At 39.9% G+C, this 23,766-nt stretch overlaps 1 protein-coding gene and 1 long non-coding RNA gene across 8 annotated transcripts in view; one reads left to right on the top strand and one right to left on the bottom strand.

Annotated features, from left to right (window-relative positions):
• Nucleotides 1-23,766, top strand: part of KYNU (kynureninase) — an 84,544-nt gene that overhangs the window by 59,284 nt on the left and 1,494 nt on the right. For all 6 annotated transcript variants that reach the window (XM_083494840.1, XM_083494844.1, XM_083494843.1 and 3 more), the window contains 3 exons: nt 16,142-16,194; nt 17,793-17,878; nt 22,700-22,930. In XM_083494840.1, coding sequence (XP_083350966.1) covers nt 16,142-16,194; nt 17,793-17,878; nt 22,700-22,930 — 370 coding nt within the window. The remainder of the gene's footprint in view (nt 1-16,141; nt 16,195-17,792; nt 17,879-22,699; nt 22,931-23,766) is intronic.
• LOC310703331 lies at nt 4,268-6,244 on the bottom strand. 2 transcript variants are annotated; one of them, XR_014524078.1, is made up of 3 exons: nt 6,082-6,244; nt 5,913-5,967; nt 4,268-4,392 (listed from the first exon to the last, which is right to left on the bottom strand). It is a non-coding gene; the product is annotated as an uncharacterized lncRNA (long non-coding RNA). The 2 variants fall into 2 exon arrangements; XR_014524079.1 differs by lacking the exon at nt 4,268-4,392 and having other exon boundaries at nt 5,859-5,967.

Here is a 23,766-nt window from a genome sequence, read left to right on the forward strand (position 1 = left end):
GGACTGATGTAATGGCTAGTCTTTAGCTGAAACTGGAGTGACAAAGTTCAAATTTCTACTCAGTCCTGAAGCTTATTGGGTAATCTTGGGCTAGCCATATTCCCTGATACTGTTGTTATAAAAGTAAAAATGGGGTGTGGGCTGGGAGGGAAAAATCATGTATGATAGCCTGAGATCCTTGATAGGATAAAAAAAATCAGTGAATAAGTTAGGGGCTGCGAAGCATATCTGTATGGGAATTTCCATGCTTCCAGTTCAGCACATTATTGAAAAACACAGGGAACCCAATTTTCCTAGACTGGGAAATATTCCTAGAAGTAACAAGTGTATTGATGTGTGATGATAGACTATAGATGGCTCTACCATTCTTACAGGCCACCATCAATTGTTTGGACATGGAGCTCCAGAGAGGAATATATGAACTATACTGTTTGATAGCCATTAGATGTTCAATGACATCCATAAAAATATTGAAACAGATTCTAGCTGGAAAAGTGTTCCAGTGAGCACATAAGCATCAGTCTAGGATACCGTTCTAGCTTATTTGTATTTATTTTATTTGTACAGATTGTATCTTTGGCCTCTTGCTTCTCTCCACAAGACAGACTACAAAAGAACTGCTGCTGCCCAGCAGATAGTACTGTTAACATTCTTTTAAATTGCTTTTAAATTGTGTTTTTAATTTTTTTTATTTATTTTTTTACAAAAATGAATTGTTTTTAAAGGTTTTTATGTGTTTTGAGGGGGGTTATTTGGCTGTTTCAGCTTATATATATTTTGCTTATGTATTTTGTGTTTTTATTCTGCAATATTATCTTGTGAACTGCCCTAAGACCTTCAGGTATTGTTGTTGTTGTTTAGTCGTGTCCGACTCTTCGTGACCCTATGGACCAGAGCGCGCCAGGCACTTCTGTCTTCCACTGCCTCCCACAGTTTGGTCAAACTCATGCTGGTAGCTTCGTGAACACTATCCAACCATCTCGTCCTCTGTCGTCCCCTTCTCCTTGTGCCCTTTATCTTTCCAAACATCAGGGTCTTTTCCAGGGAGTCTTTTCTTGTCATGAGGTGGCCAAAGTATTGGAGCCTCAGCTTCAGGATCTGTCCTTCCAGTGAGCACTCAGGGCTGATTTCCTTAAGGATGGAGAGGTTTGATCTTCTTGCAGTCCATGGGACTCTCAAGAGTCTCCTCCAGCACCATAATTCAAAAGCATCAATTCTTCGGCGATCAGCCTGCAGGTATAGGGTATTATATAAATTCAATTAAATAATAATAGTTATCATGGGTCAGCTCATGACAATTTAAAATATGGTAACAAAGACAAAAAAGCTATAATTTAAAAGAATAGTTACGTGAGGAATTATGAAAAAAGAATGAATTGTATTTGGTGAAAATAATTGATATAGAGCTGTTGCCATATTTCACAGAAGACATTTTTCTGATAAAATTTCTGAGATTTTTTTCTGAAGGCTGCTTTGCCGAATTTCCTCCTAATACTCTTCTCCGCTTTTGTGATGCCCAGCAAGCCACATCTACTAAGGCAGTTGCTGCTGCTTCCACTCGTTGCAGCAAAAGCAGCCACAATACCTTTGGGGCTGGAAAAAAATATGCTTTGCTACTGTCACTGGTAATAGTGAGTTACACCTCCAATAAATTGTTGGAGAATTTCTCTTTCTCCTCTCCAAAGAGATTTAGTGAAATGGGTCCCTCGTTTTCTCTACTTACAAATAAGGTGGGTAATTTCTAGAGTCCATTTGTACACAGCTCTAGTTCAAAAAAGTGTAGAGTCCTGTCACTCCCATAATTATGTTTTTGGAGACACATTGTTAACCTGTTCCTTCCCCTTCTTCATCTCTACACCCAGTGTTTTTTTCAGGGGATACCCAAGGGTACATAGTACTGGCACCTCTTTTTTGTTATTAAAAAGTGTGGCACTTACTGTAACTTCATGGTGAGTATACTGGCACCTCTTTTTCTATTTTAGAAGCCCTTGTCAGGATACCGTCAGCTGCTCCTGGCTGGTTGCCCAGGAAAGCATAAAGACAAGAAAAAGTTTCTTACCATCCTTTCTTATTCAATATTTACAGAGAGAGGTATAGAACCCAGCCTCTTGGATAATGGCATTGTCCTGAGTGAATCTCCACCACCCCATCTCTCCCACTTCCTCATTCATCACTTCTGCAGGTGTTGCTACGTTCCTTCTGTCTTTGAGCTCTTTGCTCTCCTACTTTCAAGGCTCGCTGGGTTCTGGGAGATGGAGGGTCTGGGATGCTTTCAAATGACACTTTTTGTCAGTCAGCTGTCGCTCCGCTTCCTCCCTCTCCTCCTCCTTCTCTCCCATTATTTCCCAACTTTCCCCCTCATATGCCTCTGAGCTGTGACCTCCCACAAACCACTGTTGTAAATTTATACTGTCTTCCTCTTCCTCCTCCCTGGAAGGGTCAGGATGGGGATGTGATCTCCACCATTCCTCCTCTGCCCAGTCCCTGACAGCAACAATTGAAAGGGCCCAGTCTCTGGCTACAAACACTTATCCCCATCTAGCTGGAGAAAGCTCAAAGGAACCTTTGATCAACCTTATTTGAGATGGGGGGACTCATATTATGAACTCCTGCATCTCAAACATTTTTCCATTCTTAAACCCAGCACTTATTTTCAATGCAATGCTGAGCTGTTCAACATGTGAAGCATGTAAGAGTAGAACATGTTGTGTATATCCAGCATATTAATGCTTTTTTTCTATCCCAGCTAGGTCTGATTCAGACAGAAGCTCATGCCATTACTGCATTTCTTCCACCTGTTCGCAGATTTCCTGTTTGAGCAACTTCAGTCCTATGGGCACACATAATCTAATGAACAGGGTACATGCAGAAACTCATGACTGCAATTGCAGGAATTCTTGTTACACAAAATGTTTGCCCTATGCATTTATGTGTTATGCACAGTGCTATAAACATACAGATACATATAAGACCAAGGGTAGATGTTCAAGCCCCGTACTATCAAATTGAGGGAAACTGGCTACTATAGCACTAGGCAGAGTATGTCCCAACCCTCAGTAATGGCAACTGATTTCTGCATATATGAGATGCAGTGGGTTTTCTGGTCACAGACATCACAATAATTTGTACACAGGTAAACAGCGGGGCCAATTGAGTGCCTCAGTCAAATCAGTGCAGCTGTATTACATCACAGGAAGGGAACAACCCCTCCCAGCATATCAGAAATGGCACCAGTTGCTCCAGTGGTGAGACTCTAAAAGTCAATCCTATAAAGTGATGTCAGTTCATAGTGGTTCGTAGAATGGCTCAGTAAGTTATGGCTTTCTTTCCCTTTTTTATAATCAAACAATAAGAAGGTGAAAAGCATTAAAAGCAGGATCCCTGCCAGAACCAAATGAATAATTAGCATCTATCTTCACTAAAGATATTGGTGAGGTACTCATATCTTAAATATCACTTTCAGATGACAAATTTAATGAATCCCCACACATCAGAAGCTTTGTGTAAAAGGTTTTAGAGTAAATAGATTAAGCAGCAATATGTCGCTAGGTATAGATTGGGTCTGGAAGGTCTCAATTTTAAAATTGCTGAACCACACATTTTGAAATGTAAATGTCTCTTAACACCAGCCTCTCTTTTAGAGGGTGAGATGATAGCTAAAGGAATACCATTATTATTATTATTTTAAATGCCTGGAAACTTCAGGCTGCTGAACATGATTTCAAGACCATGCAAATTAATAGGGAGGGGATATATATAAAATTGTGCATAATTTGAGAAAAGTGAAGAGGGGATATTTTATCCTTTTACATAGTGCTAGATATGAAAAGATACTAAAGTGAGGACACATCGAGTGCCATGTGTTCTAAGCAAGTTGGATGAAGCAGAACTGAAGGATATAAAGGAGTAGTTAGGAAAGGTCAGAAGTGTATTAACTAGTAGAAAGAAGCACTCTAAAGCCATTGCTTATGGTAATGCAGGAAAGGCTTTATGGACTAAATGATTCTCAAAATAATCTTGAGGGATGGTGGAAATAGGTGCTTTGTAAAGAGAGAGAGAACAGAACCTTTATTCGTATAGAGTCAGGGGTAAGAGAAAGCAAAAAAGGGAAAGGTGACAAAAGGCTAGCAACTGGAAGTGAATAGGCTGATCTGAACAACTCTTGCTGATCTGGACACAGCAAGCAAAACTCAGTTCCAGCACCTCTCATTTGGACACCATTGCCTTTATAAAAGAACAAGGGAGACATTCATGGTGTTATATTCTATAGGGTGAATTCAAAAGAACTAAACTTGCAAGTTCTAGTTCAGCCCGTTAACACTTTGAAGAAGAGCCCTCCTGGATTAGATTGAAGTCCTAGTTCAGGTTCCCATCATGTCAAAGTAAATGACTCTGAGAAGCACAAAAGCAGGACTTAGGGGCAATAGAGCTCTGCTATTGTTGTAGCTTCCCCAACCCTCCTACCCAGCAACTCGTGTTCGGAGGCCTCTTATCCTGGAAGGCGTATATAGTCATCATAATGAGTAGTAGCCATTGATAGCCTTATCCTCCAAAAATTTATCTAATCCAATTTTGAGATTGGTGGCTATTACCACATTCTGTTGTAGCAAAGTATATGCTATCTACAAACTTTCGTCTATGCATGACAGCAGGTATATATGACTAGCTCATCATAGACTATGGCAGCTGAGAGGTATTTCCCTGTAGCAACCATGTGCTGATGTGAGAATGCTCCCTGTTCATGTCATAAATGTGTGTTGAACTGTGAGTTATGTGCATTGTGAAAGTTGATCTTACTGCGATGTCTGCAGTGGGATTGTAAATAGTATTTCGATACAGTATTTTTCGCCCTATAGGACACACTTTCCCCCCTCCAAAAATGAAGGGGAAATGTGTGTGCGTCCTATGGGGCGAATGCAGGCTCCTTGGCTTCAGCGATAGCAACGTGAAGCCTCCGAGGCCTGTGCTCCAGAGGCTTTGCGTTGCTTTTGCTGAAGCCAGGAGAGTCTGCTCTTTGAGGCTGGCGGTGGGGGAAAGCAGCACTTCCCCCCACCGCCAGCCCCACAAGCTGGGGGGGGGCAGCGGGAAGGCGCGCGGTGCCTAAGCGCTGCTCCCCGACCCGGCTTTGAGGCTGGCAGTAGGGGAAAGCAGCGCTTCCCCCCACCGCCAGCACCACAAGCTGAGTCGAAAAGCCTGCAGGAGCCGCGTGCTCTTTAAAGGGTGTGCGGCTTCTGCGGGCTTTTCTATGAGGTGGGGGAATTCCCTGTCCGCTGCTCCCAGAGCTGCGGGGGGTGGGAATCATATTTTTTCCCTTGATTCCCCCACCCGAAAACTAGGTGCGCCCTATAGGCCGGTGCGCCCTATAGGGCGAAAAATACGGTATATGGACTAGTAGCCAGAAATGCAAGGGCTATGGGAATTCAGAGGTGTAAATTTTGGTGGTTGGATGTGGAGTAAAAAGACAAGCATCATTATGTTTTTAGCATCTCCGAAACGTAGGCTGATCAAAGTGAGGGACAGCTGACTTACTGCCATGCGATGCTATCATTAATGTCTTTAGCTTATGGTAGGTATCCATGGCAGGATATTTATGATCATTAATTTGCCTTAAGTAAGGCATGTCCTGAAGCCAGGGTAGGGGTAGCATGTTTGCTGTTGCAGCTTCGTGGTTCAGGCAGCACAACAAAAGTCTTTTTTTCTGAGCAATTGAGTTCTGGGGTGGGAACAACTTTTCCTAAGCTGAATGCTTTCAAAATGTACAATTCAAAAAGATGAAAGGGTTATAAAATATATGTAAAGCAGGCAAGAGAATAATAGATAAGCTTCAGCAGAGGATTAAAGCAAAACAGTACACCGCCTAGTATTAAAATGAAAGGATTTATTATGAAGTCTTAAACTTATCACAGGCTTACCAGCAGGTAGGGTCTTGAAATAAAACAGAGTTTTCTGCGATATTTTGGTGGGAAGCTGTACCGAGAAGAAACATGTTTTAAAACCATCAATCTTTTTTTTTAAAAAAATGATAGAAATAAACAGCTATTCAAAGTTTAGTGGTGGTGGGGTGGGTAGGGAGAGACATACCTTGCACAGCAGGCTCCTGGTTTGAAGGAAAGCTTATAATACATTCAGATGACTTCTTGGCTGTCAACGAGGTGAATTGCTTTCATTCTTGTGCTTTATTCTTTTATTCTTCTGCTTCAGACTACAGTTCATAAGTATGTTTTTTCCTTCATGTGTGGCTAACCTGCACCAGGGTTAGAAAGAGAAATAAGCAACTGCATGGCTTCAATGATGCTGTGTCAAAAGCATAACAGGGCATCACTGTCACGTGCTCTGGAAAATGTCTTATTTGAAGTGGGATTTGAAACAGGAGAGATGTCATGACTTTTACAATGAAATGTTATCTGTGTACACACAAACACGCACACATTTATTCTGATAATAAATAAATGACTTGACCTGAAAGGCTTCTATTTCAAGAGTGTAACCAAGTCAGCTTTGATTAACATCCCTAAAAGTTGTTGTCATTGGAATGAGATGAAAAAATTTAGTGGTAATATAGAGGATGTCCTTGGAAAGATTTGCTTCTATTACTGATAGACTGTAATTGTTTCTTAAGAAGGGTCATGTGAAAGCAGAGCAAGGGGATTCTAATGACAGTAATTTACAAAGCTAATAAAGGAAATGGTTTCTAACTATTTAGATGCTGGTGGTTTAGACGGCATTTGTATTGAGACTTTGCACAAAAGGAAAGAAAGTGAATTTCTCATCTGAGCAGCTACCCATTTCTCATATAATGTTGCAAGATAACATTAAAATGTTCATGGGCTGTATCAAAATTTTACACCAACTTCTTAAAGTACCCTTGACTGTGCTCAAAAATAAGCTATTTTTGCTGCCAAATGAAGAGGGGAGAGCATTTTAAGTGCCTCTAGCTCATTTGAAAACCAAAAGTTAAAACTTCCCCTGAGTAGAGGCAGTTTAGGAATAAAGGCTTTGGCTAATTAGGTTTAATGGGACATTGTCTTGGGAGATGTGATTGATTAGGCCAATCTAGACACAAAATAGGCCTGCAGGGTTTAATTCTTGGATTCTCCTAGTGAATGGCAAATATCCAAGGGCATTTTTTAAAAAAAATATTAGAGGGAACATTAAGAAAGTGTGCGGCACCTACATGTCATGCACACATTCATGTAAAGTTTTGTGGATGAAAAACAGCCTCAAGAGGCTGCAATCTTGAGTGTAGAAGTGGTGAGCATTGAGTTCCTTAAGCCTTTCCCATTCAAAAATGCCCCTAGCTTATTTTATTCTATGGGATTCCATTGGGATTCCATTGAGGTTTCATTACCTGCTCTTACATGTATACCCCTAAGCATGTAGAATGTTGCACAGTTGATCTATATTATCTTTTTACCTTTGTCCCTTTCAGGCACTTTTCTATAGCTAAGCTATCCAGATTTCTAGAAGTCCTTTCACAGAACAGGCAGAGTAGAGTACTATGCAGCACTACTTCCACATCTGCCTCTTTGGAAACTAGTCAAAGCTAAGATGAAACTAGGTGGGATGTGTACGGCGTACGAGTTTGGGCTTTTTCTGTGTGGGAGATTTGAAAAGTCTTGTATCAACGTGGAAATTATCACAATCTCTTTGGGGAGGCAGATGCATCATAAAGAGAGGCTTCACAATACAGCTTCACACACAAGCATCAGGTTGTTGAATGCTGACTGAAGAAGTTTCTATAGTCACATTATGAGTCATTATTGAAGTTCATCTTTATACTGGAGGCAATTCCCTATTAACATAAGCTAAGAAACCATATTGTGCTGAATATGTAGGCCTTTCATCAGTTTCTGTTCTGTATATCCACCCAACACTCAGCTCCTCTTTCTCAATAAATGCACATGAGAAGTCAAAGATCACAACTACCTGTTTTGGGAATTTGATAGAAAGAGGTTGTCAAGGATGCCCAAAACTGTCAAGAGAATTGAATAAGAATAATCTAAAGTTCTGCAAACATCTGGAGCTAGTAAGGAGTACAAATTTCAAAAAAAAGAGAGAGCTATTTTGTTCGGTTTATTTTACACAACGCAAGAAGTGTAATCATTTTCAAAGTTACGGTATATGTATAGCAAAAACAGGGCAACCTTAAATATTCAGCATGTGACTGATACAAAAACCAAGCCATAATAAGTATATTGGCTTGTATTATTGTACGATTCTGTATAATGTGGGACAATAAGCAAGCTTAATATATGCATGATCCTTGTCACAAGGTAAACAGAAAAGATCACCTTGTAATAAGGAGAATTTATTCTTGGGTGCTTTTCTATATTTGATTCTAGCTCTTTTAACATAGTGAAAGACGTGTGCATTAAAAATTTTCTATTTGGCTATGCCTAAACCTTACTGGGGGAAATGATTATTATTGCATTATTAGCACTGGAAAGTATTTTTAATTTAATATAATTTTGCATCACTGCTTTCTATTGATTTCTGAGATGTACAGTATATTCAGCTTAGAAGGCAATGCAAAATGCTACTTGCAATTCTTGACCCAGTTAATATATTCTTTAATTTCTGTCTAATATAGCAGATGTCTAGTAGAAATATATATCATTTTCTCTGTTCAGAAATGTAGGGCCCTTTAGTATTGCTTATTTCGATGGATGCATTACAAGGACTCTGCATAGTTACATAGTCTTTGTGAATTAATTCATGGTGCTAAAGAAAGACAAAGTGATTTACAAACTATCATGAGAGTCAACAGCAACTAACAACGTTAAGGAAGAAGTTGCATCTTTGAAAGAGCACATGTGTTATCTTTAATCTTTTTGAGGCACTCTAGAAAGTTTTATCACATTTTCACAGGCTTTTTAAAGCAGCAAGGCATTGTCTTATAATTTTTCACTATTATGGTATTGGTTTCCCCCCAATACTTTTAGAATAATTACTGCGTACTTCATTAATAATCTGTAGGAATAAATTGTCTCCCAGGTTGATTTTTAATTTCTGAATGAAAGCAGTGGATTGATACTCTCAATAGCCGTTCCAAAGTATTTCTGGCTGTATTCTCTCCTCCCCTTTCTTCTCTGTAGATGTAGTTAAATAAAAGTGATATATGTACACTCTGCAGTAACAGTTGATCATAAGCTGATTTAACAGTTTTAATTCAACTTCATTAGCCTTAGAGGGGTTGGTTTGGGTAAGATATTTTCTTAGGATGTAATTTAGACTTCAATTCTTTTTGCAGCTTCCTCATACTTTTTCTCTGCCTGCTCTCTGTGAATGAAATTACCTTTCCTCATCACAAAAGCCTCAGAGGCTTCCAGAGGAGTTCTGTATGAATTCAACAAGCCCTGATTGGATTCCCAGTATAATGGCTATTTCTCTTTCACATACTCTGAGCACAGAAAACTTGTATCTTGTTATAAAAGTGAACTCAATCTCCCTTTGTTTTGACCTGGAGGGGTAATATGGAGGGACATGCTCAGAGATTGGTGTATTCCCAGTTGAACTGAATCTAAAAGACTAACAAGGAAAAAAATATATCTTTAAAGAGGACATCTGCACCCTCTGTTTTCAAATCCCCATCAGCAGTAAATCACCTTGCACTTGGTTGACCAAAGAGCCAATGCGTTTTTCATGTACAAAGTGCATTTGCTACAACCGTTAAATTAAACTCTCTACCGAACGTGAAAATAAAAGCTGCAATCAGAAAGGACATCCAGTTACTTCTTGGGTAAAACAATTATTCCAAATTGTGGCATTTAACATGCCACAACCAAGTCAAGATAGTTATGCCAGTCACCGGGGTTTTTTTGTCATTTTTTTTTAAGCATTATTTTTCTCTCATTAAATTTTGTTCCTGGGCTGCACAAAAGGCTAAATAGGAAAAAAAATGTTTTGCTTCTAATGAAAATGTCTCATTATTTGACTATTGTTAACTCTAGATATTTTTGTTTACAACATTTTCATAGAACTATAGGATAGCTACAGCATTCTAAGAGAGAAATCTGCTAATAATGAACTGCAAGGATGTGTAGTATGTAGATTGGACACAACTGATAATTAGACATGCAAGAAAAGTTTAACACAAAAGACCCTCAACCTATAGCACCACCCCTGCAGATCTTCCTTAAACACAAGTAGTATAACAGTGTAGTAGTATATCATTGTTTTTATTTGGTTTTTCAGTTTTAAGCTATGTATTTTACAAATCTCATGTGGCTTGTTCCTTAGAAAGCCATGTGATGTAGGTTAAAACTCTGGAAGAGTGACAAAATGTATGTTGGAAAGGGGAGGGAAAATAGCTACCGTATTTTTCGCTCGATGACACGCACCCGACCATAACACACATGTAGTTTTTAGAGGAGGAAAACAAGAAAAAAAAAATTCTACACGAAACAGTGGATGTATGATTTTTGTGGTTCATGCTGTGGCCACAGACATGTGATCTGATGGTGAGTTTGGGGTAGCCCAGTGCAAAAATCCTGAGGATCCATGTGGATCCATGTTTGTAACCACGTTTTTGCACCACTGCGGCCCCAGGCAACAGTGGGTGTGTGCTTTTTTTGGTGCAAACTGTAGCCATGGACATGCTATGTGATCTGATGGTGAATTTGGGGTGACCCAGTGCAAAAATCCTGAGGATCCATGTGGATCTGTGCTTTGTAACCACATTTTAAGTGGGGAGGGAAGGAAAAGCACTCAAGGGACAAGGAGCACGTGTGGAGCAAACTCTGCTTCTCTCCCTCCTCCCCCCCCCCCTTAGCGAGCTGAAAAACTTTGCTGGAGGGACAGAGAGCCTGCTTGCTTTAAAGGAGCCTACCGGACAGGAGCCGCTTACATGAGTGTAAGCGGCTCCTGTCCGGTAGGCTCCTTTAAAGCAAGCAGGTTCTTCTTCTCTCCCTCCCTCCCTCCCCGCCCTTAGCGAGCTGAAAATCTTTCCTGTTATTTCCAGCAAAGCTGGACGAGAGAGATACAGAGAGCCTGCTTGCTTTAATGGAGCCAACTGGACAGGAACCACTTACACTCGTGTAAGCGGCTCCTCTCCCGCTTTGCTCCTTTAAAGCAAGCAGGCTCTGCTTCTCTCCCTCCTCCCGCCCCCTTAGCGAGCTGAAAATCTTTCCTGCTATTTCCAGCAAACGGAGAAGAGCCACTGAGTGGGGACGAGAGAGGGACAGAGTGCCTGCTTGCTTTAAAGGAGCCAACCGGACAGGAGCTGCTTACATGAGTGTAAGCGGCTCCCCTCCCCTTCCCTCCCGCTTTGCTCCTTTAAAGAAGCAGGCACTCTGTCTCTCTCTCCTCCCCATTCAGCGGGTAACACACACAGACATTTCCCCTTACTTTCTAGGAGGAAAAAAATGCGTGTAATGGAGCAAAAACTACGGTATTCCTATTTCCAGGTGCAGCAGTGCTTCAGCATAGCTCAGCTCCACTTCCTTTGTCCCGCTATTTCTTCCATTTCTCCCATGATTTTTAGGCATGGATCCAAGAGTTTTTCTTCTGTCCTGCCACTTTCCCTGGAGCAACCCACAGTTTATTGCTGAATCAGAACAAACGTCAATCCGTAGAAGACTCAGTTGACGTTTGTTCTGATTCAGCAGTAAACATCGGGTTTTGCCGCGGGAACTGGCAAGGCAAAAGAAGAACCTCTCAGACCCATGTCTAGACAACATGGGACAAATGAAAGTATGTATGAGTCCAGAGTGCGACATGACCATCTCTGCCCATTTCTGCTCTGCAAAGCCTGCCCTTGTAAGCTTTGCAGGCATTGACTGCACTTTTATAAGTGGTGATCATAAATTCTGAGGGTGCCTCTTTCAAAGCTGAGCAGGAAAAAGACAAGTGTGATGGAGCAGAGAAAGCTCATGATGAGAATGTTTATGAACTACAGCGCTATAGAAAAGTTGCCCTTTTTATAGGGTGTTTCACCTGCTGCCATTCATTTGCTTCTCTGTCTTGTTGATGGTGTGTGGGGAATGCACAGACTATCCCCATGGACAGGAAGGTTTGCCCTGAAACTCAAGCCACATAAATAAAAGCCCAATTTTGTTCATTCTTTTTTAAAAAAATAAAATATAAATCAGTAGTCGGTGTGGATGGGATCCTTCCCTCCCTAGAACACAAATGAACCTTGTGATCCTCCGGGTTATAAATTATAAATGAGGAGCATGCTCATCTGTTATTCAGAAGCAAAGGTCAAAGGATTCCCCCCACCCTTACGTTCTTTAAACTGGATCTCCTTTGATGTCTACACCGCATATACATAGCAATCATTATATCCCACGCTCTTGCATCATTAATGCAACTACAAACGAAACAAGTCAAGTTTTGAATGCCCAGTGCTTCACTGTAAGCACACAGATGTGAAAGGAAATCTTGAGCTAGATAAAAACACACAAAACTTTTACTGATGGGATTGCTCCCTAGCGTAACCGTGCTTGAAAGCAATGGGGGCAAATTATGATCCTTTCGGGCATAATTCTTGCTCTCCAGAAATTTTCTGTCTTGCTGCCTTTGACTAGCAAAACGGGAGCTTGCTGTGTAGGTTAAAAACCAGACGCTGCTGAAATATGCTTTTAATTTCTAATCATACGACATTACCACCTTGAAATTGGGCAACAACTGTATTCTCCATCTATTATTACCTGCTGTAGCTGTGCACTATTACTCCAGTTTAGTTTTGCTACTTTATTTAATTTGCCTCCTGTCCATCCAATAGGTTTCCAGGGTGGCTTACAAAAAGTTACAATTAAACCAAACAAAAAATGGAAACCAGCAAAAATTAAAACACACACACACACACACACACACAAAATACAGCATTAAAATAATGTACAGTAGATTTAAAAGGCTCTTAGTGTGTTGCAAGAGTATATAGGGCACCATATGTATTCACATAGGGGTCCATGGCCATTGGAATCCCAGTCAATCAGAAGTCTTGCAAGGAATCCAACACATGCACACATAGCCTCTTCATACTGATACCAAGCAGTCAGTAAAGTGGTCACTGCATGTGTTGGCTTCTAAGGCACAGAGGCAAAGGTAAAAGGTAAAGGACCCCTGGACAGTCAAGTCCAGTCAAAGGCGACTATGGGCACAGAACCAGCCCATGTCTTTACTACCCCCAGCTATCAATTGCCTTTTGGGTAGCATCACATCAAGACACAAAGCCCGGGGGACCACCAAGTATAAGTTGTTGCAAAATGGTTATTCAAACTCTAAAATGAAGAAGCCATTTATGTTAAGCATGTTTGCGGTGTCTAGAGACTGAGGATATTCTAAATAGTTAATGGATTATAAATACTCATTTTGCATTCCAAATATTTGCTCCTCAATAAATTTTACTTTAGCATCTTATTCAGTTTTACTATATTTTATTTTTAAAAACATGTATTTGTAAAGCCATTATAGTCAGGTCTTAAGACCTTAGCTATTTCAAATCATCACAGGCTAATATTTTGCAGAAATTTGTCAGCCCTAATTTTATGTTTGCCCTCACCCTTTCCAGAATCAATAATCCTTTAGAGTTTCAATTTGCAGCCCCTTCTCAGGTCATAAATGTTTATGGAGGTCATTAGTTGGGAGGTAGAATGCCCCCAAATGTACAACTAAGAACAACTGAGAATTAAGTGCAACTATAACCTGAGCTATGTCTATGGGATTCTAAAGAAACAGTTCATGCGATAAGGTAGAGGATGGGTGGGGGCAGGGAACACAAAGAACAAGAAGCTCACCACTGAAACCTAACATCTCCATTTTGGAGATTTAATTGCTCTTTATTTTATTTTTATTGTATCCACTATCCTCAAAAATGCTTATGGATTACTTTTGAGTGGTTATCACAAGGGTTACAGAATGCATTCACATGTTGCCTTCTTAATGAGAAAATGTGTGGAACAAACCAACTGTTATATTGCCTTTCTGGGGAAAGCTTTCTTGCTCATGGAAGAAGGCAGGAGGTGTAGGCAGCAGTCTCAGCACTCAGTTGTCCCCCTGCAAATGACCTCTGCCCAATACCACCTGTCCTGTCTTGCTGTTATCTCCTGACATTCCAAAGAAATGGTAGTTCATAGCACTAAGGATAATGCATAGTTTCAGATAATTGAAAAATCTCGTACACAAGGCAGTGACTAAATTAGCCTTCAGAAATAATTGGGGAGTTAAAATAGATTTTTCAGTTATCTGAAATCTTTATGTTGGTTAACCATCTTTTTTGTTGACATTTTGCTATTGAACACTTTATGACTTGATACCTGAATCTGCATTAGCAGAATAAAAGGCTAGCTTTGTTGGTGTATTTGATAAACACCCAGGTTTTATTACTTGCCATTTTTCTTCCCGTCCCATCTACATTTTGCACTTCCTCATTTCCACCCTCTCAATATATTGTGCTCTCTTTCTGTTTCCCCCTTCCTTGTGTTTTTGTTGTGGAAGATGAGAAATGTCATTTTTTTTCACAGTGTATGCTAGATGGTCATTTTGCTGATTGTACAGCAGAGAGATTTGAAGCCCATTTGAAGGCTACTAATCAGTCTTTGGAATTTTATGTAAAGGTTGTTCAGAGACCCTAAAAGGCCTTCATTAACATCATTTTGTCCCATTTCCCCTCTCAGGAGAGCTACCACCACAGGAAAAATTAGGGTTGTGTAATGACCTCAGCATAGTCAGCACCCAAGATCTGAATCTTATTTGTCATATGGTTAGGCTAATATTGTCCATGTAGACATTCTGAAAGAGTGTTTATTTGCTCTGGTGTTTTTGACCTTAGTTTAGAACGTCATTCTGTGAAGCATCAAGATCATTGAGTTTTTGTTTTTTTGCTGTACTAACCCTATTAAAATGATGCAAGACCTGCAAAATTGAATTAGTTGGGATGTTGCAATAACATGAATATGTACTAACATTGTGTTTTATGGTAAAATATAAAATGTAGCTTGAAACTGTAAAACGGTTGCTGATGTTTTCATATGTGATTCAAAGCATCATGAACAAAATCTCTCAGGCATTAATTTTACGATGCTTTATATATTTATTTTGACAATTCCATGTTGTGTCATAACCAAAAGCTATTATTTTGTTAGTGGTTTCAATAGAAATTTGAATGGCCATAATAATACTAAGCAGTAGTGTGATGTTTCTCAACTTTGTTGTCTATAATGACATTCCATTATAGATTAGAGAGGATTGTAAAGAATCTATTATCCCCCCCCAAATTAATATTACAAGTTTTAGAAAATCAACATGTTATTTGGTACAGTTTATTCTAATAGTCACTGGCACACATTGTGACTAACCACTGCAACTCATGAGTTGCTTAGAATATATTCTCAGGATGGAATACAGTGTCTGTCATTGCAGCACAACATGACTGGCTCTTGTGTTGTACTGATATCATTAATTGATTCACGTCACTTCACTGCACCTTCTGAGGGCCTTCTCACCTGTAGAAATGGCCAGAAATTGCTCCCAAACTTGTGTGGTCAGGAGAGCTCTCTCCTGGTTGTACATAAAGCATTTGAGACAAACGAGCTACAGCCTTGAAATCCTCCAGTTGGATTGGAAAGTCCACCCCCTGCAGAGGTTCCGTGGACCAAGAGGGTTCACTGTGGGAAGGGGCTTCCCCCTCAACCATCTTTGTATATGCTGCCTCATCATTTGCAGGCCTCCCCTATCCCTTGGCTGCCTTGGACAGCTTTGCACAGCCAGCAGAAGTCTGGACAGAAATTTGCCATTTATGGCTGTTAATTATTGAGCCTCCATGATTTCTGGTTGCAAATGCTTCCTGTCGCGGGATGAGGTCCTAGTGGAAACTTGTCCGGACCTCACAGAGCTGTCATTTCAGGACTTTGGGTGGTGTGTGTCTGTGTGTGGGAGCAACAGATGGGCTAGCATTAGTCAGGAATGCTCCTCCAGCTTGGATTTTATTCTGAACAGGGGGGAAAAATGAATTTGCAATGCTTGTATCTTCATTGAGCTGAGCTTTTCAAGGCCCTGAAGCTCTCATCCAGGCCAGACTCTAGAGAACTTCATCAGCATATGTACATTTCTGTGTCTGTTGACACTGGTCATATTGTTCATTCAACAATATTTTTATTGTGTCACCAACTGTGCTATTACCCCTTTACCTTCTTTTTAGGCTGGTAGGATGGTGGGGTCATGACTTCAAAACCCGGTTTCTCATGGAAAACAGTATGTATATTTCATATTCAGTTTTATGTAAGGATTTATTTTATGGTTTATATAGTTAGTATAATCAGATTCTTTCCCCCCAACCATAAAAAGAAGAACAAACAATGACCAAGAAGGCCACATTCCTACTTCTGATTTAACAGGCCTTTGCAGAGCGAAGTTTTATGTCATTTTTTGAGTTGCTGTACTTTACAGCCTGGTGACTCAATATTAAAATGTTTTTAAGATGCTATATCATTTTGCTATGTTGTGATTTGCTGAGCTGAAAGGCTTTTGTAATAGTGAGTAACAATTATTCCTTGTCCCACAAATCCCTGGACCAGAAATAGAGAAGGCCAAGAACATGTCAGATATATATATTATTTCCAACAACTTAACATGTACTAGAGCATAAACTTCTGCCTGTTTCACGGCAACAGGGATGGCAAAGAAAGCTTCTTTTGCCACTTCTATTGCACTCTCAAGTAGCTGTCCAGCAGAGTTTTTCTGAGTGGTGAGAGGTTTGTTAACATCTTTCCTGATAAATGGGATGTTGGCGCCCCCTGAAGATTGCTGTGACATGTTTGCTAAGCACTTGAATTATAAAAGTATTAGTCTTCACAAGAACTTGAATGTTCTGGTTGTGGCAGGTACAAATGAAGTGTCCAACACACCACCTGGTCACATTTTATGGGATCAGTTTCATTTTTTGAGGCCTGAAAATGTGAACAAGGTGGTTGCAGCTGTCAGCCTTCTTGATTTGCTCACTTTGCCTAATAAAGGCGAGCTGGGTGTGGTCAGGTGGGCCTAGGGTGTGGTGAATGTCTCACTGTGTGAAGGAAAAGGATATACTGCCGTGAAGAAGAAGATGGTATTGCATCTACTCCTTAAAAACCGATGTTGGACTCAAAGGCTTTTAACAGCTACCACCTGATTGCTAATACTTTTTTTTGAGGAAGGTGCTTCAGCTCCAGCAACTCTTGGAAGATACTATTCTCTTTATCCTTCCTTTATCCTTCCCAGGATAGGTTCAGGCCCATTTCACGGACTGACTCATAATCTGTTGCCCCATTGACCTTTATGGAGAGAGGGGTAGGACTGCAACCCTGTGGCTTCCACTCAATATTTTGGCTGGTTTTGATATAATGAACTATGGTGTTTTATTAGGCTGTCTCTGTGGGAAAGAGTTGAGAGGCTCTGTTTTGCAACGGTTCTGCTCCTACCTATGGCAGGATCCAGAGAGCATAAGGTGATTATACCATGAATCCCTGGAGTTCTGCCATAGGGAACCATTTCATTGCCAAAGCTAGTTAAACTTCCAATATGAAGCTGTTGGGAGCAGTTATGTAGAGATTTGGAGCCTGGTGTCATCAATATGTGAAGTTGATAATGCTTAGCTATATTTCTCTAATTTTTTTTTGGGGGGGGAGGGGAGCATGCAGGTCCTAACCAACGCTGTATGCATTGTATGTATGATGCCTGTATGCCTTGGTACACTGGATGAGGGCTAACAAAACCAAAAGTACTTTCTGACAAGATGGAAGCCCTGTGAGTGATTGGTTCTTCGTTCTGGGAACAAACAAAAGCTAGGGATCTAATAGAATGTGTTCATCTTGCAGAATTGCAACTGAGCCCTGGCATCAATGGATTTCGGCTATCAAACCCTTCGATTTTATTGGTGTGCGCCCTCCATGCTAGTTTAGAGGTGAGCAATTACATTTTCATGACAAATCAAGTACAAACAAATGAAGCAATTTGTGTAGTATTAACCTACATTGTGTTCTATACAACAGTTAAACAAAAAGTCTGGTTGAAGACTAATGTAATATAAAAAGGATGATCTCACTGCTATGAATATACTGCCAGCCTTAACATCTGCTTGTAGCATACCAGTGAAGAGAACACTGGAATTCTTGCCTGGTTGCTGCCTCTACCATGGTTTCAAAAAAAATGCCACTCTTTCCCTTCCCCAGAGTGGCTGGAGAAACCCAGTCATATGGTCAGGGTAATAATAATAATAATTTTGTGCCACATAACTTGCTTGGAGGAGGAGAAAGCAGAAGTAGCATCTTGATGGAATGCTAGAGACAGGCATTAATTTTAAAACAAAGCTGAAGTATGTTCTAGCACCATGAATTCTTTTTTTAAAATAATGAACCTGTCTTCAGCTAGTTGTCACTTATACTAAAGCAGCACTTGTGTGTTCACATGTGGATTTTTATTTTTTTGGCAAGAAATCAAGAGGTCAGATAGGTGTCGTATACAGCTACTGGTGAGCTGAAAGTCCCTTAAGGATGTTTTCCCAGTGAAAATAGGGTGGCGCTGTGGGCAAAGAGAAAGAAGAAAATACAGAAGTAAGGGGGGATTGGTGCATTGGGATTTTATAGGAAAAGTAGTAGCAGTGCCCCTTCCCCTCTTCTTGCTTTATAAAATAATTTTGCTGCTGCCAGTAGTAGATGTCACCATCCCTTCTCCCCCAACAGTATCCTAGTACATTGTCCCAGGCAAGGAATGTGCTGTCTGGATTGTCATTGCTTTCAGTGGCAACAAAAGTACAGTATGTTTAAAGTTAAGAAATTGTGTGGAGAGGGTGGGTGTGCTGCCAACATCACTTCTCACAGTAAGTCCCTTTCTCCTGAAAATAGTTATTTTATGCCCAATGGAGAAAAATAGCCAAAACAGTCCCAACTTTCACAGCTGTGAATGGGCATTCAAAATATTCATCTCAGCCTTATGGGGCTGACTTACAAATATTAATTTGAACTAGCCATATCTTGGATCACAACTATCTGCTCTTCCTTAACATCACTTAATTTTGAATGTTTAACACTACTAGACACATAGTGCCAAGTCACTAGGTCATTTCCCCCATTCTTATAATGGCTACAAAGTAAGACTGCTTCATCTCATAAAATTTCCAGGGTCATTTTCACTTGCATTTCAAGATACCTATATATATATTTTAAAATCATATTTATTAAAGTTTCCAGAAATATAGAAATACAAAGAAAAAAGAAAAAGAAAAAAAGATACTTAAAACCTTACTTTCATTGCCTACTTTCTGGGACTCCCCCCCTCCCCCTCCCAACTGTATTCCCCTTTCATTAATTTGGTTCTACAAGCTCTCACTCCCAGTTTGAAACTTAATTTGTTTAACCCACTATCCAAGTTGAATTGTACAAATCTTACCACCGTCCCACATCATTAACAAGAAAAGAAAAAAGATTTTCCCCAAGATCCACCCCAGTTCTTTCCACGAATTCCCTTTTTTAAACACGTCCAATCAAAATAAAATGACATACGTAAGTTATATAAAGAAATAGAAAATAAAAGATATAAAAAGATTCAAAAGATGGTTACACAGCCTTTGGATTCCAAATCTCCCCCCCCCTCCCCGGTTTGAATTCCCCATGTCCATCAGTCTATATGTTATGAGCCTGGAGGTCTCAAGTCCTGGCCAGATTTCTCCCCAATTCCATCTTGCCGGTTTTCTTCTAATTTATTAATTTTAATAATATTTAACTTCAAACGTCCAATCTAACAGAGGCCTTTAATTTCCTTGATCTTTACCACTCCTCCCATTGTTCTTTCCGTGTCGTAGTCAGTCCTTTGTTCTTCTTATTCCTCACTTTCTCAGGTTTCTTGTCCTGTTCAGCTGCTAAAACGTTCTAATTCAGAAATCTGGTATCTCTACAGAGGTTTGTTGTTCAGGAACAAAAACTTACATCCAGTCCCTTCCTTTCTTCAATAGAAAATTCTATTGTCTCCTTTAATGTAAACACCTCTGTAGACAAAATACTATTTCAGTTTTGCAGCTTTCCCAGAAGATAACAAGTCCTGTGCGAATCCTGGAGTATTTTTCCACTTACGACCGTTCTTGTAATGTCCCGAAACCCCTCTAGGGGGATTGTAATAACTTTGTATCCTCTAATCCAAAAGTCAAATTGTTGTTAAGATACCTATATATTTTTTCTGTTCATTGCTTAGCAGACTAACCTGGACTATGTACCAAAAGGCCAGGCATGTGACCACAGATGTTTGTATCTTGACATACATCTAGCAGTCACCCATAATGTAGAATAAGATCTTATGGCTCCCTTGCTTGATTTATTAGTTGATGCACAGGAGAACAAAATGAAGGTAGATGCAAAATTTAAATGTGTTCTAAAAGTTTCGCTTGTGAATCTGCAAGGTTTCTACAAGGAAGTAAAGTGCGCGTCCAATACAGATACAATGGAAATAGATAATGTATCTTGGAACAATATTTGAGATAGGGAATCATTATTGTCCCAACTTCCTTCTCATATGTGAGTTCCTAAGGGGGAAAATATTTTCTCAGAACTTAAAAGAGAGACTTCTATCAATTGTCATTTCCATGCACAGAATGTCTAGTGTTCTGTGATGATTCCTGAAATTGGCTTGTTTGTAGAAAACCATCAGCAGTCTTCAGGATGGGATTATATAATGATGTTGACTCATAATGCCACTTACATGCTGATTTCTGTCAGATGCTAATTTAGTGCATGCATATTTGAATGAAAAATAATATTTTATAACTTTCTGTAACCTGCAACATTCAAAGTTTTTAAAACGTACTTGTATTCATTGCAGCCTTTAGTTGTCTGTTAGGGACATTCTGAATCCATCTGGGGAAAAAATAATTTTCTAAATGCTATCATCAGCCCTAAATAAATAAAGCCAGAGAATTATCAGTAATTTTACTGTTTGCTTTTCCTGCTCTGAAAAATTGCAAAGGGGCATAGCAATACTTTTTCTTCTGTTTGGCAATTCATTTTGTTTGTCCTTAAACATCTCTTGTATTTTTGTAAACTTTATGTGACCTTAGAGATGCTTCTCCGCTCTGACCCAGATGGTGCTGTTCATAAGGGGGAGGGGGAGCAGCCATTTAGCCCACGGCAGGGGGTCAAAGGCAATGAGAGCTCATCAGTTTCTATGGACTTGCCTTTTTGCGCCTGTGTTCCTCTTTTGGCACAGTCAGGATTCCCTTGTGCTAATTGCTGTAGTACAGTGAAATAGAATGTGTATCTGGCAAGAGATGGCTTGCAAAATTGTTTCCCATCTTGCTCTGGGATGCATTAAACAGAGGCTACAGCTTCTAAAGAAAATACTAAGCAATGTAAGTGTGAATGCACAGCAAGGACAATCTCTTGCCTTTTGCAAGGGGAGAATGTTTGTTGTGGGGACATTATTCCTGGCAGCATTCCCACACCCCTTGCAAAGTCACAAGTGAATAGACTTTATATGGCCTAATCTTGCAGAAGAAACCCTAAGTTTCTGCAACCGTAGGCAGCTTCTACATAAAGGCGCACAATATTTTTACCCCCTTGTGCATCCCCAAGTCTCAGTGCCATTAAACTGGTGGCATTCTTATTCTCAAGGCCATCCTCCAAGCAGTGTAGGGTACAAGTTCCAAAAAACAATCGCCTTATGCTGTTCCTAGGGAAGAGGGAGAAATTCAGTTCAGTTCACATTTAAAGGCAAACCTGCCTAACTGCTTTCCGAAACAATATTCAAACTGGAACACGGCCATCCTTGAAATTCACTCTTCTCCAAATTTTGCAGCACAGTTCTTCAGCTAAGGAATGTATATGCAAAAAAATGCATGTACTAGAGTCAAGTGTGCATAAAAATGTAAACTTTAGCAAAAATAAGAGAAAATGTGTTAGATTAGGGGAAACTGCTTTGGAAGATGTTTATATTAGGCAGGATTGCTTACATTGAGTATATTAGGTAGAAATTCACACTACAATTCTGGTGAATTTTCATGACATTTAAAGAAAAAATTCAGAGTGATGTGAGAATGTGTAGAAATGAATTTAAGATTGGAAAAATAAGAAACAGAGAAGAACATAAACTGAAAGATTCTCCCATCCCTAGTCGTTCCTTTCTAGGGATGCGTCTGTTCTTCCTTGGAACTACAGCAATCAGATTGAAACAACAATTTCATTAGATGATAATGAAAAGATCTTTACTTGGTGCCAAAAAATAGAACAGACTTAGAACCAGGAAAATCTCCCTAGGATAGCACCACCAAGAAGCCGCTATCACCAGTCATTACCCATCTCGCATCAGCCAAAACGGGGACCAGAAGAAGGGTCTTTAAATATAACTGTACTATGAGGATAACATTTCTGACCTAGTTTGCATTGCTCTTATAAGGATTACTGAGAGAAAACATTTTTCTCCTGAGCACAGCATCTGCATATTTTGGACAGCTTGAGAATGAAACTCACGCCGGCATTCATACATTTATGTTCACAAATGTTCTTCCCAACCATATGAGTGCTCTTGTGCACTCAGGTTCAGATATATCTACTTTCATTAAAATGACTGGCTTTATTTCTGGTACTAAGTTTTTATCTTACAATACTCAAAAGTCACTTTTTGCAAAGCTAAAGTAGATCATAGGATACAGGCTTTGTAGAGAAGGATGCAGTTTATATTTGTCTGGGCTCTCTTTGTTTTGCTGCAATGATGTAGTTGTCTGTTTTTATTTTAAATATAGGTATTTGGTCAAACTACAATGAAACTCCTGAGAAGGAAATCCATTCTTCTGACTGGCTACTTGGAATATTTGATAAAGCATTACTATAGTGAAGATACAAATGACCCCGAGCAGCCCTTTGTAAGAATAATCACACCTTCCCAAATTGAAGAAAGAGGATGCCAGCTCACACTGGTCTTTTCAGTTCCAATTAAGGATATTTTTAAAGAGTTGGAAAAAAGAGGTGTCGCTGTAAGTAACCAAGGCTTCACATTGCTTTATTTAACAAAGATAGTGGGCTGTGTGATAATTCTAGAATTGCTTCTATTCACCGCTGCTTAGGTCAGAAGGAAGAGGGGGAATCAGAATACCGATATGGTTCTTCAAAACACATAAATTGGTTTATGGTGGTGTTATTATGTTTGCCCTGGGGGACAAACAAAATAAAATATATAAGGTGATACCTTTATTGTAGACTTCCCAGCAAAAATAAATGTGTGCATGCAAGAAAAGGTATCACTTGACTATCTTGAGCATTTTAAGGCTTAATTCAAATCACTTTTGAAGCTGTCTATATTGTATTGGACTTATAGTAGTGGCACTGATTAACTGAGCTGGTGTGATGGCCTGGAACGCTCACAGAACTAAACAGTTTGCAGTTCAGCTTCTGGAAGAGAACAGAAAGTTGCCAGTTGGGCTAGGATTAAAATCTTGCACAGGAATAGATTAAAGACTGGGGAGAGGTCCCAAACAGGAACTGTAGAGGTAAGGAGGCTGAAGGTAGAATGCAGAAGAGTGAGTAATGGGCTGAGTAGTTAGAAGAGAGTGTAGTTCAAAAGGAGTTGAGAGTAGAAGACAGAGGAAATGGAAAACTGAGGCAAGAAGGGACTAGTTGGAGAAAAGGATCTGAAGCAAATCCACAGCATTAAGATTAAGAGGAGTTGTGTGCTATGGAAGGGGAAACGAAACTGTGAAGGCATCTGCCCAGGAAAGAGGGGCCCCCGCTTGTCACCTTCCTCATATCTTGCTAGCCACTGACAAAACAAAAGTGAGATGTTTTTACAATCTACTAGAAATGGCTTCTTAAC

This window comes from Podarcis liolepis (assembly GCF_965112155.1).
Source record: "Podarcis liolepis genome assembly, chromosome: 1".
Taxonomy (NCBI): Eukaryota; Metazoa; Chordata; class Lepidosauria; order Squamata; family Lacertidae; genus Podarcis; species Podarcis liolepis.